General features: G+C 38.8%; 1 protein-coding gene across 1 annotated transcript in view; it reads left to right on the top strand.

The window, feature by feature from the left end:
- Positions 1–7,420: 7,420 nt before the first annotated feature.
- SPC25 (SPC25, NDC80 kinetochore complex component) overlaps positions 7,421–14,360 on the top strand; it is a 15,015-nt gene continuing 8,075 nt past the window's right edge. Inside the window, exons 1-3 of the mRNA XM_012650790.1 lie at positions 7,421–7,546; positions 8,349–8,494; positions 8,597–8,662. Of these exons, the coding sequence (XP_012506244.1) occupies positions 8,362–8,494; positions 8,597–8,662 (199 nt within the window). The 5' untranslated portion in view covers positions 7,421–7,546; positions 8,349–8,361. The remainder of the gene's footprint in view (positions 7,547–8,348; positions 8,495–8,596; positions 8,663–14,360) is intronic.

Here is a 14,360-nt window from a genome sequence, read left to right as displayed (position 1 = left end):
TTTTTCTATATATTTTTAGTTGTCCAATTAATTTCTTTCTATTTTTAGTAGAGACAGGGTCTCGCTCTTGCTCAGGCTGGTCTCGAACTCCTGACTTCAAGCGATCCTCCCGCCTCGGCCTCTCAGAGTGCTAGGACCACAGGCGTGAGCCACCGCACCCGGCCCATATTCTTTTTATTACAGAGAACCTTTAGATTTTACAAGACCTGGAACTGCCCTTGGGCCCATCATAATTATTTGGAAAATATTTACTGAATGAATGAATTAATAAACAAAGGTTGATAGGAGTACTAACTTATAAAGAGGCTATGTTTAAAAACTATGTATGTTATTTGGTTAGTGCAAATTCAAAATGCATTTTTCCACAGAGATAATGTTACAAAGTGGCAAGGTCGAGAAAGCTTATTTAAGGTACAGAGAAGTTTATAAATGTTTATCTAAGAAATGAGTAATACATATGTGTGTATGTGTGTGTCACACACAAATCTGCTTGTGTTTAAAGAGAATAGAATAATAAACAAGCTCAAATTGTTCTTTTTTTGGGGAGGGCAGGGTCTCACATTGTCACTCAGGCTAGAGTGCAACGGCATCATCATAGCTCATTGCAACCTCACTGGGCTCGAGTCATCCTCCTGTCTCAGTTTCCTGCTCGGCTAATTTTTTTACTTTTTATGGAGATGGAGTCTCACTTTTGCTCAGGCTTGTCTTGAACTCCTGGCCTCAAGAAATCCTCCCAAAGTGCTGGGATTACAGGAGTGAGTCACTGTGCCCAGCCAAAAAAAATTTCTTTAAGTTTACCTATAAGGGAGAAAAGAGACTAGAGTGGAGGGAACAGGGATTAAAAACTAGACTTTAAATATACTTATTTTATGGATTTGACTTTGAAACCATTTAAATATTTTACCTAATTATAAAGCAAAATTGAAATCAAAAGCAATTCTTACAACATTTTAAATATGAAACAAATGAAAACTACCCCTGACGCATCATATTGGTAAGCTTTTCACTTCGAGCTCTTCAGCACCTACATGTATTTTATGATTTGTTCCTGTGAGAAATCTCTTCCTCAGTGTTTCCTTAGTCCTCCCCAGTTTGTCACTGCCACTAGAGTTGGCATGGCTCAGGGTGGGGACGTACCCCAGGACCTGTCCTATGTGGACCCCAGCAGGAGGGAGATAGTGGAGGTTGGTTCTTTCTGACACTAATAATCTTCCACTGGAGGTTTTCCCTTTAATAAGAAGCTGCCTGAAAAGCTGAGTCATTTCAAAGCCAAGGTTGTTAGAGTTCAAGGTCTGTCCAAAATCAGTTCACCAGGTGATGACGGAACAAAGCCACATTCAAGCTACCCAGACCCAAAAGATCTACCTGTACTCTCATCCTCTTTTTGTGGTTGTCTTTCTCAAAGTGTGGTCTACAGACCACCTGCCTCCCGCCACCTGTATGCAGTTTCCAGGCTCACTCCAGATCACAGAACCCGACTCTTTGGGAATGAGGTCCAGAAATGGGCATTTTAGACAGCTTCCTACATGGTTTTCATACACATCTTTTATTACACAAATTTTATTAATAGAAGCTCTGTCTTAATTCATCCTTCCCTTGGAACAAGTTGTCTACGCCCCTCCCGTGTCTCCTGTGTGGAGTTGGCCCTTCCTGGTACCACTTTCTTAACTTCTGCCTTAACACATTTTTTTCTCATTTACCTTATTTAAGACCTGTATTATTCCACTCTTTCCCATGGATGAAGTCTTGGTTTATTCTTATATCCCTCCTTTTAGATCTCCTTTCTATTAAATATTATCATTTTTTAACCAAGACACATGGTTAATACTAAAAAAAATTACCTATAATTAATATTAGTTATTCTTATTTTGCCAAATAGTTTGTAAAAGCGGAATTGAATTCCAACTCTGAAATTCTTGCTCCAAGTAGAAGTAGGGCAAAATGATATAATTTTTGTTTCTATACATGATTCTTATGTTGCTTCTCTTTTTACTCTGACATCTCTGCCTCTTCTTCCCTCTCTTTTATTCTCTCTCTCTCTCTCTCTTCCTTCTGTCTTGCCCTCCCTTTTCTTCGCAATGATTATTTAGTTATCTAACTCTTTCCATTGGTCAGTGTCTTCAACCTTACCCTCCAGCCTGAGAACAAAGACAGCTCCAAGAGAGCAGAGATGCGTCTGAGTTGTTCACTGTTGCATCTGGGAATCAAGCCAAATGTCCTCTGCACATTAAATACAGGGTCTTCAGAAAATTGCACAGCCAACCACCATTCAACTCCTTTTCCTCCTGCTGTAGCAGAACTCTCCATTTGATTCCTCCAAGTGTTCCACAACTGGAACTCTGCTGTGCCAGAAAAAAGCACTTTTGGAGTGGAAGAAATCTTTATTAATATGTTCTTTGGGGTCTAATCTTAGCCAAATCTCTTTAGTCACCAGGCAGTCCATAACGTGAATTGACTTATTTATGGGTCTGTGAACTTTCTGAAAGTGCATGCAAAATGTCCATGCTTGTACGCATTTGTTGGAAGAAGGCCACAGCTTTCACCAGATTCTCAATGGAATCCCTGAGCCTAACTAATGAAGCACAGCCTGAGGTTCACTGGAATTCCATGCGCTGTCCATGTGCCTCTGCCAGGATCCCCTCATTCCCCCAGTTTCCTCAGAGACATCTTCAGAATTCCAATCACCCCAGCATCATTTGCTCATCTTAATGACTTCCTTCCCCTTAATGACTTTTGTTTTTTAAAAATATTTGCTACTATAGCTGGTCCCAAAACCCTATACTGCTGCCTTGTTTTTAGTTAATCCCAGTAGTTGGATATTTCCAATTTTTTCTAGAAAGTTCTCATTCTGATTCATTTAAATTCTCCTGAGATTTTGATTTACAGTAAATCCTGCCTGTTTTACTTAGATTGCAACCTGTAGGACAGAGACTAGAATTTCTTTGATATGTTTCACCAACAAAATATTATATAATCACAAGATATATTCTTATCATAAAATGAACCATTCATCACTAAGTTATAGTGCTCTCTGCAATTCAACAACACTCAGAGATATTTGACTTTAACTTGTGTTACTTATGCAGTGGCAGTAAACAAAAATATATTTTGGAGGAATTGACCTTCAACGTCTCTGCATGGTCGTTATCCTTTTACCACAAACTTATCTGCCTTCTCTAAAATAAATTGTATTTGAGATCTCTCCAGTGTCACCTTGCAATGTAAAATGGATTTATTTCAGACAGAGTTTAGACCCTAGTGACTTTCAGAAAATCATTACCTCCACTCTGGCTAGCGTCCCAGAAATATTGGCATTCCATAATGACACTATTATAAATGATCCTGCTGCAGCTGTTCCAGGTACCCCCTCCATTAGTCTCATTATGTACTCTTCCCTGGAAATGATCATGACCTATACATTTATAAGCTTTTTCTTGGATTACAGAGGACCCAACCGAGTTGCCCATTGAGTACTATTAATTTTCACAGTAGAGTTTAGATATTGTATAGCTGGATTCATAGTTTATAGATGACTTAGAGTACTTACTATGTGTAAGGCAGTGGCTCTCAAACTTTAGTGTGCTTGCAACTCACCTGGAGGGCTTGTTAAAACACAGATTATAGGCATCCATTTCCAGAGTCTTTGATTCAGTAGGAGTGGTGTGGAGTCTGAGACTTTGTATTTCTAACAAGTTCCCAAATGATGTTGATGTTGTTGGGTGGGGAACCTCACTTTTGAGAAGCACTAGTGTAAGATGCTGACTCTGGCACAGGACATAGATCATACCTTAAGAAGCTTGTGGTCTGGTAGGGGAGATAAGATATTTACATAAATAACATATCAGTGTGCCCTTAGAGGTGAAGAGAGTAAATGGAAAAGTAAAAAGGAAAGGCAGATACAACTTTCAGTCTATGAGATTAGGGAGCTTTTGTGGGGGAGGTGGCAAGTAACTGGGCCTTGATAGATGGGTACAATTCAGAAATGCAAAATGTAGGATGAAAGGGGAAAATATATTCAAGAATATCATGGAGGTAATACCATTATCACACCAAAAGACATTAACTTTAATATATCGTATTTAAAAGCTGTAAAAGAAATTCCCGTTTTTGACATTTATGAGATGATTGAAAAATTGCACATAAAGTAGTGAAATTCATGGAGACAGAAAGTAAAATAGTAATTGCCAGGATCTGGGGAGAGGAGAGAATGGGATTTATTGTTTGATGGGCACAGAGTTTTAGTTTTGCAGGATGAAAAGAGTTCTAGAGATGGATAGCGGTGATGGTCGCACAACAGTGTGAATAAGCTTACTGTCATTGAACTGTACACTTAAAAATGGTTAAAATGGTAAGTTTTATGTTGTGTATTTTATCTCAATAAAAAACCTGAATATTTTCCCACTATATTGAATATTTTCTGGGTGCTTGGGAAATATACTCTCTTTTTCTCTGAAGCTCTGATATCCTTCATCTTTTTTAATTTTAACAGTTTTATTGAGATAACAGTTTGTATACCATGAACTTCATCATTATAAATGTACAATTCAAAGATTTTTAGTAAATTTATACAGTTGTCAACAATCGCCACAACCAGTTTTAGAACATCTTCATCACCCCAGAGAGTTCCCTTGCACCCTTTGGCAGTCAATGCCTGCTTCCGCTCTTGGCCCCAAGACAAAACTGACCTGCTTTCTGCGCCTATGAATCTGCCTTTTGTGGTTATTTCACATAAATTAAATCATATTATGTGTAGTCTTTTGCATCTAGCTTCTTTCACTCAGCGTAAAGTTTTGGAGTAGTTTTTCATGAATAAATGCTTCTTAGTTTGCTATATACCGTTAGTCGATTTCCAAGGCACTGAAATGATCGTTGGGCCCAGTTTTATAGCGTTTTTTTAGGGGGGAGGGGAAGAAGATTTTGTGACTTCCTCACTCCACCATGCTGGAGGGCCCAGCCCTTTGTTCATTTTATTTTTTTTAATTCTGGGAAGGAGATGAAAGATTCCAGGTGGAACCTGGCACTGAAGGTTGACTTTTTGGATGCTGTGCTTTGATTATAGCAATAGTCTGAGACTTATTTTCTTAAATCATCTATTCTAGAGCTTGACACAGGTCATTCAGAAATATGGAGGATTGAAAGTTTCTGTTCAAGAATCTTTTGAATACAATGAGCGTTTTCTATATCAGTGGCCCTTAATCTGGAATCTGCAGGAAGAACTTTCTTCTTTTCTGAATTCATGGTAGCTTTTATCATTTCTAATTTTATCAGTGAATGGACATTGAAAGTACATGTATAAGCATTTTTGGAGTTCAGCATAAATGTGGATGTCATAAAGAGATTCATATACTTAGCAGGTCCAAGCCATGGCATTACTCATTATCATTTCTAGCCTTAGCTTTGCCTCCAAGATGGAAAGTATTTACCCAGCAAAAGTAGGTGCCATAGAGGACAATGACCTTTCCTCCTTGTACCCCATGATCCTTCATCCATTAGAGAAAAAATTAAATTTTCAGGGAAGGAGCAGTGGAGCTTTCAGTCAGTCTGAGCAAGTGTCTTTATAACTACCATTCAGAAACACCTCCAGACTGGGAAGATGTGCCCTCTTTCTATTCCTCACCCTGCAGAAACCCAACCTTGGGTCACAGACTGTATATCCCAGAGAAGAAAGTGTTCTCAACTCAGTACATGTACATAACAGATACTCAACAAATCTTGGATGGGTTGAAATGAAAGGCGCGTAAGTATGGTTGTGGTGGTAGTGATGGTGGTACTGTGTGGGTGGTAATGAGGGGTTTCTGTTTTTCCCTTTCTAAAGCTGAGAAAATTAGAGGCCTTATTCTATGAGCTGAGCAGAAAGAAGAGCTTGTTGTCCTAGTCATACTTGGGGAATTAGAAAGAAATCATTGACCGGTCTTCCAGAGATGAACATTTGGACAAATGACATAGAATTTCTCCCTCACACCTTGGTTAGGGAAGAGCCCTGAGAAAGAATAAAAGACAGTGGACACACTGGGGCTGTCCTAAAAATTGCGCATTGGTAGGGCACTCACCCCCCTCAGTCCACGGTCCAGAGAGAGCAAGAATCTTCACTCAGTCTGATGAAGACCAGTGTAAAAACTCAGTGAGCAATTTATCAATATGGTACTAAGTCAGGACCCTTCCAAGAATCTTATTAAGTACTGTGTTCACTAATCCAGGGCAGTGAAAACCCTGGAAATGAACACCATCACTCATTCAGCTGAAGTTCTGAGATGCTCCACTCATAAAATTTTGCTTTAAGGTAAATACTATTAGAATCTGAAAATCAGAAGTTCTTGGGCAAATATTTGTGAAATGAAAGGAGACTTATTGCAGCAAGCTATATAACTAACTTTATTAATAACAGTCCCACATAATGTACCCAAAAATAAGCTGGGATGCTTATTTTTGGGTACATTATGATGTTTTAAATATTAATAATAATAAGTTGTCCTGATTTCATAGGTCTTAATTTATCTCTTGGGGATAGAATGGCCAATATCTGGTAACCCTGAGCATGTTATTTACACATTTATTTTATTGTTGGTGTTTCGATTGTTAATGACAATGAAAAGAAGCAGTAGTAGAGCGAAGGCCTTTTGGTCTGTAATAAGAGGCCTTATTTTCACAAATATGTCATAGTCAAAGATGAAAATAATGACTTTGGCTTCATATTACTGGCCATCTTTATTTTCCATTCTTTAGAGAGCATATTCTCTGGGTTTTTTTTCCTCTATTTTTGTTTCTTCCTCAGCTTTACCCAAAAGATTTCAAATAGTGACTACATTTCACCCATTTGGAGTTCCTGGACGATGCGATTTCACCGCAGCTTGCCCAGGTTTTGGCAAATCCGAGTTGATTAGCTTGTGCCTCTTTCCTGTCCTCAAGGAACATGGCAAGTGATGTTGCTAGAGTTTGAGCCCCTTCTAGTTATGCAAGATAGTAACATACTGTTCCTGTGGGCCTCGAAACTATTGTTAGAGAAGCTGGAGGGGCAGAAAAGAAGGAATTTTTTTGTAAACCTATTGTGAGGACCGTCTGGATGTTTCTGCCCACTCATAATTTGAGTCAACTTTACCAAAAAATAACAAAGAAGAGGGTATATATTTTGCAAAAAAATACGATTAAAGGTCAATATTTATATTTGCTGCAGAAACGTTTATTTGAAGCCTATGAATGGCTTGTCCTGGGGCGAGTCCTTCGGGAGCTATTAATATTAACACTTTCAGAGGCACAGCGAAGAGTCTTACGGTCGTCCAAAAAAAACTACGAATCCCAGAATGCTCCATTTCCTATGTTTCCGGAGAATCTCGGAAGTTGATATCAACCAATCCCTTTAAGAAGAGCACTTGCCATCAGCCAATCAGAAGCCGAGAGGCCACCTGGAGGCGGGTGGAGGGCGGTGCCCTGGGTTTGAAATCGGAAAGTTGGCGGGGCCGCGGGAGCTGGGTCTGGAGACCTGCTGTTGGCCGGAGGTGGCACAGATCTAGTGTGGGGAAGGCGGCGGGGCTCAGGCCTGCCTGAGAAGGTGAGGGAGTGGGCGCCGAGCTGGGCTCTTCGTCCCTCCTGTTGCCGTAGGGGAAAGTGGGTTTGGGGGGCAGAATGTGTATATTCGGGGCGGTGTGTGTGAAATTCGCGTTTTATGGCTGTTTGTGCCTCGGAGGCCTGGCCGGATGGGCAGCGGCGCAGCTGAAGCGTTCTGGGTTTCCCTCAGGAGATACCTTTGGCCCTCCTGGGAAGATTTTAGCGTCACAGAGAACTGATGGGACCTGGAGTTTTATAGGACATCCTTTTACAGAGGAGGGTACTGAGGCCCAGAGAGTCCAGCACACGTCTTGGGCTGAACCCACGAAGTTCCCACTCTTGGCTCCATTTTACTGTTATTTTTCCTGTTCTGGAGTTGGAGGAAGAGGCAGGGTAGATGTGTGAGGTCTTATCCTATGGGAGGGGGCTGGCCACCTGGCGATCCAGGTTGGAATCAGAAAGGGTCATAGTTGGAGGGGCCTTACAAATCACCAGTTTTACTTGTGAGAAAACGGAGTTAGAGTCATTTTCCCCGGGTCACAGAGCATGTGAGTGTCCTGTGCAATTGCATCTACCTACTCACAAGTTCCTAGGAGGTAAAGGTGTCCTGCTGGATTCTCGCTGCACCTTAACCACAATTAAGCCCAGGTGGCTTGATCCACCCTTGAGTATGTAGAATTAAAGATAAGTTGCTAACCATTTTCTAGCAAAGGCCAAATTACCAAAGTATTGTATACCTGGTTGGAATATGTGGCTGATTTGATTTCAATAACTCTTAAAGAATACCATGTATGTTCTATTTGTAGCATTGTCTTCATAATGGTAGAGGATGAGCTGGTGCTATTCGATAAAACCATAAATGAATTTTGGAATAAATTCAAAAGTACTGACACCTCCTATCATATGGTGGGGCTCAGAGATACCTACAAGGACTCCATCAAAGCATTTGCAGGTACCTAAACTTAACTTGTAACATGCTGTTTTTGCTGTTCTTGTTTGTTTTTTTAGTGTTATTTCAGCTGAATTGAAACTTTGATTCCAATTTTTCTTTCAGAAAAGCTGTCTGTGAAATTAAAGGAAGAGGAACGAATGATTGAGATGTTTCTGGAATATCAAAATCGTATGTGAAAAACTAATCACAAGGTTTTTTTTTTAGAGTAAACGTTTTTATCATGAACTCCCTCATGCAAGTAACAGTGTATTTTGTGTGTTTATGTTCACACGTATACATCTACTCATATATAAAACATAATAAACATTTTCACATTCACCATCCAGCTTACGAAAGAACATCCTATGTTACACCTTTCTTTTCTCCCACCTTCCAGAATAACCTATCAGTATGTTTAGTATCGTGTTTTTGAATGTTATATAAGTGGCATTCTTTTGTATGCATTGTGTCCCTTCTTTTCATTCAGCATTGTACTTGTGAGATTGGCCAATGCTGATGTGTAAATGCAAGTAATTTTTTAAAAAAGTGAGTTTGCTTTCACATGGGACATCACAATGTGGGGATTGAAAAGCTGGAGTTCTCTCAGCTCTTTGGGGTAGGGTCAGTACTCTGACAGTCCTTCTCTCCACGTTTTTACTACTATTCTTGCCTTCTCATTTCTGCCACTCTCCACATTGTCCACAGTGGATCAGTAGCTTTCATTGAATTCTCACACACAGGCCGCAAACTTGTGGCCACAGATCAGATTCCACTAGAGATACTCAGTTTATTGAAACCATGTTTTAAACACCTAAATTGGAATATCCTTACATGGGACATGTGTTCTTTCATTTGCCACAGTCTACATTTGGCAGAGTTCCCTTTTCCCTCTCCTTACCCACTTTCCTCATTGTGTAGCCGGTGAAGACATTTGACTTTGTTGCCCTGGTAGGTTATGACTTTTACCCATATTCACTTTCTAAGCTTCCCTGAAGCTTCCATGCGCTTTCACTGCTTCTTTTATCCCCTCTGTCACCATAAGTAAAAAGGAAAACCTCTTTGTTTGCACGTGCATGTGTGTAAGAGTGATACTAAGTTTGAGTCCTTTAAACACTTTTTGTTTGTAGAATCCCTGGGCATTAGAAAATTAAGTCTGAGGCCACGTGTGGTGGCTCACGCCTGTAATTCTAACACTTTGGGAGGCCGAGGCAGGAGGATTGCTTAAGACCAGGAGTTTGAGACCAGCCTGAGCAAGAGTGAGACTCCGTCTCTACAGAAAAAAATAGAAAAATTAGCCAGGTGTTGTGGTGCACAGCTATAGTCCCAGCTGCTGGGGAGGCTGAGGCAGGAGGATCATTTGAACCCAGGAGTTTGAGGTTGCATTGAGCTATGATGATGCCATTGCACTCTAGCCAGGGAGACAGACAAAGTGAGACTCTGTCTCAAAAAAAAAAAAATTAAGTTTGAAACTGTCAATTTTTATTTCTGTGAGTCTCAAAGTGTGTTCATTGGTGATCTATTTACTAAATGAGAAATTAGAAGATGAGCATGTTTTTATGAGTGGGAAGGAAACATAGATGGGTTCAGTTTTAAATATGTTGAGTTTATTGTGCAGTGGGTCTTGCAGGTGGAGACATCTGGTAGGTAATGGATTTGTCAATTTGGAGACCAGCAAAGAAAGTGGTCTTTGCTGAAGATAGAGATTGGGAGTGTTTAGTGTATTTTGGGGGTTGAAGCTGTGGAATAATGTGTAGAGTGAAAGAAGAGAGCTTAGGATGGTGATAATATTTACTGAATCATTACTACGTGTCAAGTGCTGTGCTAAAGTCTACATACACTGTCTCCTTCAATCCTCGTGACAGTTTCCAAAGTAGGTATTATTCCTATTTTACTGGTGATATTACGGCTCAAAGAGATTGTGATGTGCCCTGGATCATCAGATTGACTCAAAAGGCCTCATTCACATTCAAAACATTACATTTTCCTCTCTATAATTTGAGAGGGAGGTAAATCGAAAGGATCAGGAAAGACAGAATTAGTAACTGGAGAACAAAGGAAGTAAGAGAAGGTCAGAGAAACTAAAAGAGGAGAGAACAAAGAAAGGTTGTTGTCAGCACTGGGAAGTCACAGATAGGTCAAATAAGGATGAAGATACTGTGTAGGGAGTAGGAACGACTGAGGGAATTCATTCACTCACCAGATGTTTGTTGAGCTACTATCTTGTGCCAGGTACTCTTCTAGGAATATATTGCAAAGAACAAACAGCCAAAAATTCTGGCCCACCTGGAGCATCTGTTCCATCTAGTTATTGCAAGCAGTAAGACCATCTATTGAAAGTGACAGGCATCTACCATGGGCAGGCTCTTAAATTATCTTAAATCCTGAACTCCAAGAGATTATCCCTGTTTGACAGCTGAGAAAATTGAAACTCACTAAGGTTAAGAAACTTGCCTAAAGTCTGAGTTTGTAGCCAAAATGTCTATGCTCTTTCCATCGTAGCATACTGACCAACTTTGGAGGGAGGGTGTCTGTAGTGAGCAGGAGTGAAAGTTTGAAATATCAGTCCTGGGGGATAAGAAACAGCCAACTGTGTACACATACAGTAATAGTCACGCAACATCGAGGGTCCTTACATTTGTATTGCCACAAATCCACACAGTTCTTCAGATGTTATAATAAAAACACTCACATATATAGTATTTATATGTCAACATACTAGCTTAAAATTTTCCACAGCATCGTTGGATATTCTAACCCCAGTGAATGGGGCAGCCATTATTCCCATTTTTCAGATGAGGAAAAGAGTTTTAGAAGTTGTGATTTGACCAAGGTCCTTGGGTAACAACTGATGAGCTGCGTTGGAGCTGAGACATTTTGACTTTAAATCTGGATTTCTTTTGCAGTACAATTTAATACTTTTCTTTAAATAGTAGCATTTTTCTTTCTGGTAATTCTGATGCTTATTTTTAAATTATACTTGACATAATATACAATCATGTCCAAATCCTTGGAAAATACAGAAAAGTAAACAAAAAATATCATCTGTAATGTTGAGAACTACAGTTAACAAAATGGCTTTCTATTAATAGCTTTTAATTTTCATGTGCTATGTAGATTTTTAAACAAATTGTGTTCATGGTATCTCTATGACTATCATATTTTTCCTTTTTTCGACTTTGAGAGTATTTTCCCACCTAAATTCTTTGAAAATATTTTCCATTTTATTGATATACCATATTTTAATCATTTACTTCTTAGCCATTGAGGATATTTTCAGCTTTTCATCATTATAAACACTGAAAAAGAATTTTTATGTGTAAATATTTGCACATACCCTATTTTCCTACAGTAATTTTGTAAAAATGAAATAGCTGGGTCCAAGGACATAAATATCTTTAAGGCTCTTTTATTTTACAACATCAAAAATACTTTCCAGAAGGACCCTAGCATTTTGCATTCTTCTCAACACTAGCTGTTATTTTTGTAAACATTGTTATAATGAAAATTGAATGTTGCTGCTTTATTTACATTTCTGTGATTACTCTCAGGTTAAATCATCTTTCATATTTATTAACCATCTGCATTCTGTGCTTCATCTGCCTTTTTCTTAGGAATTTGTATTTGTGTCTTCCTCTTTAGAGTAAAAGGGTAATGCATTATTGGAAGATGATAATGGACAAAAGCATTGCCTTTGAAGTCAAGACCTGAATTTGAATGCGGGTCTTATTATTTATTGCATCCTAGCAAATACGGCTTTGGGCAAGTTACTGAATGCTGAGTCTTTTTGCTCTTCTTTTAAAAAAGACAGTAAGACCTGTATAATAATATTATTGTGAAACTTAAGTAAATTTGTGTAAATATATGGTGTTGAACAAAGTACCTAGCATATAGTAGAATTTTATTCTCGTTTGAGTCAGATATGAATTTTTTCACCTGTATGTTAATTTTTATGTAGCCATATATGCCTTTCTCTTTGATTCTTTTTGCCTTTGTGTCAAAAGATCTTTCCCCATATTAGTTAATTTTGTATTCACAGATATTGCCTTTCAGGTTTTGTAAGATTTCCTTTTATGTTTAAATATTTAATAAATAAGGAATTTATTTTGGATTTCAGCACTGTTTAGGAAATAATCTACCATTGGACCATGATTTGATGATATTTTATTATCACATTAACTTCCTAGATGTGCCAATGTTTGTTTAGGGATGTCTTTTTTGTTGTACTGAGCCATGTGTCAGTTCTTCAACTAGTACCCCACTATTGTGTTATAGTGTCACAATCACAAATGCTACACTTGATAGGGCAAGTTCTTTCCTTGATATTTTTCTTTCCATATTTTCCTAAATATTTTCACCTGTGTATTCATCAAATAAATAATTACTTTTATTAGATCCTCCCTTTCCCTTCTTCCCATTGGGACAGAGTTAAATATAGAAGTGAATTTGGGAAATATTGGCATCCTTATAATATTTAGAATCATAAAATGTCTCATCACTTATCTAGGTCAAATATGTGTCTCAAGCAAGTTATGCAGTGTTTTTTCATACAGAGCCCACATATTTTTTGATCTAGGTTATTCCTGAATATTTTGTTACCACTGTAAATGAGATTTCCCTGTTGCCTCAGGAATGCTGGTCTTGAGAGGTGTTCCTCCAGCACTGAGAATTCCATGCTCGGTTCAATTTGGGAAACAGATCATAGTGTATTTCCCTTTTGAAGATTCATGGTATTTACGGTCCTTGCAAGTTCTGTGGTGGACTAACTTATTTAAGAAAAATGTTTTCTAAAATCACTTATCCTTGGAACACGTATTTACTTATAATTACAATACTGGAATTAAATGACAATATAGACATTTTGGTTTATTTGCGATAATGCTGGACTACTGGTATTATTAATTGGCCTTTGATTTTAAAGTGTTCAGATTTCATTTAAATATTAGTAAAACCAGAAATTTAATTCAAAAATTCATGAAGCACCACTCAAGCTCTGCTGGCTCTGCTTATTTGACCTCAGTACCCTCTGCCCTAGAGTTTTTAGGCTTTTAGAGCCTTCTTGCCCTATTTAGCCCCTTGACTAGCACTTTGGGAACACTGTCTCTGGGCAGTGGGCCCCAAGTTGCAGTAGTTGAACCTGTTTTCCAGCCAACAGAGGAGGGAGCGGCCCTGCGAGTGTTGTTCCCTTTCCCAGCAGAGAGGTCTGGCCAGATTTATGGGCAGGCTTTGTTATTTTTATTTTGAGCATGTGTGTGTGAGAGAGAAGTGTGGATATTTGCAGAACCTGAGAGTTTCAGAGGTATAGGAAGACTTGTAGGGTAGTGAGGGGAACCTGGGGAAGTCTGGGAGGGTGGAGGATTAGAGTCAAGAAGGGGTAATGAGTGCTGGCCAGTGTCTGAGATAGATATAAAAAGCCTGTATTTTGGTAGAGCCATACCTCGTTTTATTGTGCTTCGCAAATGTAGTGATTTTTACAAATTGAAAGTATCTGTTATGGTGATCTGTGATCAGTGATCTTTGATGTTGCAGTTGTAATTGTTTTGAGCTCCTCTAACCACGCCCATGGAAGACAGCGAACTTAATGAATAAATGTAGTGTGTGTTCTGACTGCTCTAGGGACCTGCCATTTCCCTTCTTTCTCCCTCTCCTCAGGCCACCCTATTCCCTGAGACACAACGATATTGAAATTAGGCCAATTAATAACCCTACAATGGTCTCTAAGTGTTCAAATGAAAAAAAGACTTGAATATCTCTCACTTTAAATCAAAAGCTAAAAATGATAAATCTTAGTGAAGAAGGCATGTCGAAAACTGAGATAGGTCAAAAACTAGACCTCTTGTGCCAAATAACCAAGTTGTGAATGCAAAAGAAAAGTTTTTTTTTTTTTTTT

This window comes from Propithecus coquereli, unplaced genomic scaffold, assembly GCF_000956105.1.
Source record: "Propithecus coquereli isolate 6110/MARCELLA unplaced genomic scaffold, Pcoq_1.0 Scaffold34, whole genome shotgun sequence".
Lineage (NCBI taxonomy): Eukaryota > Metazoa > Chordata > Mammalia > Primates > Indriidae > Propithecus > Propithecus coquereli.
Note: the sequence above shows the minus strand (reverse complement) of the source record. Positions and strands in the feature narration are given on the sequence as shown.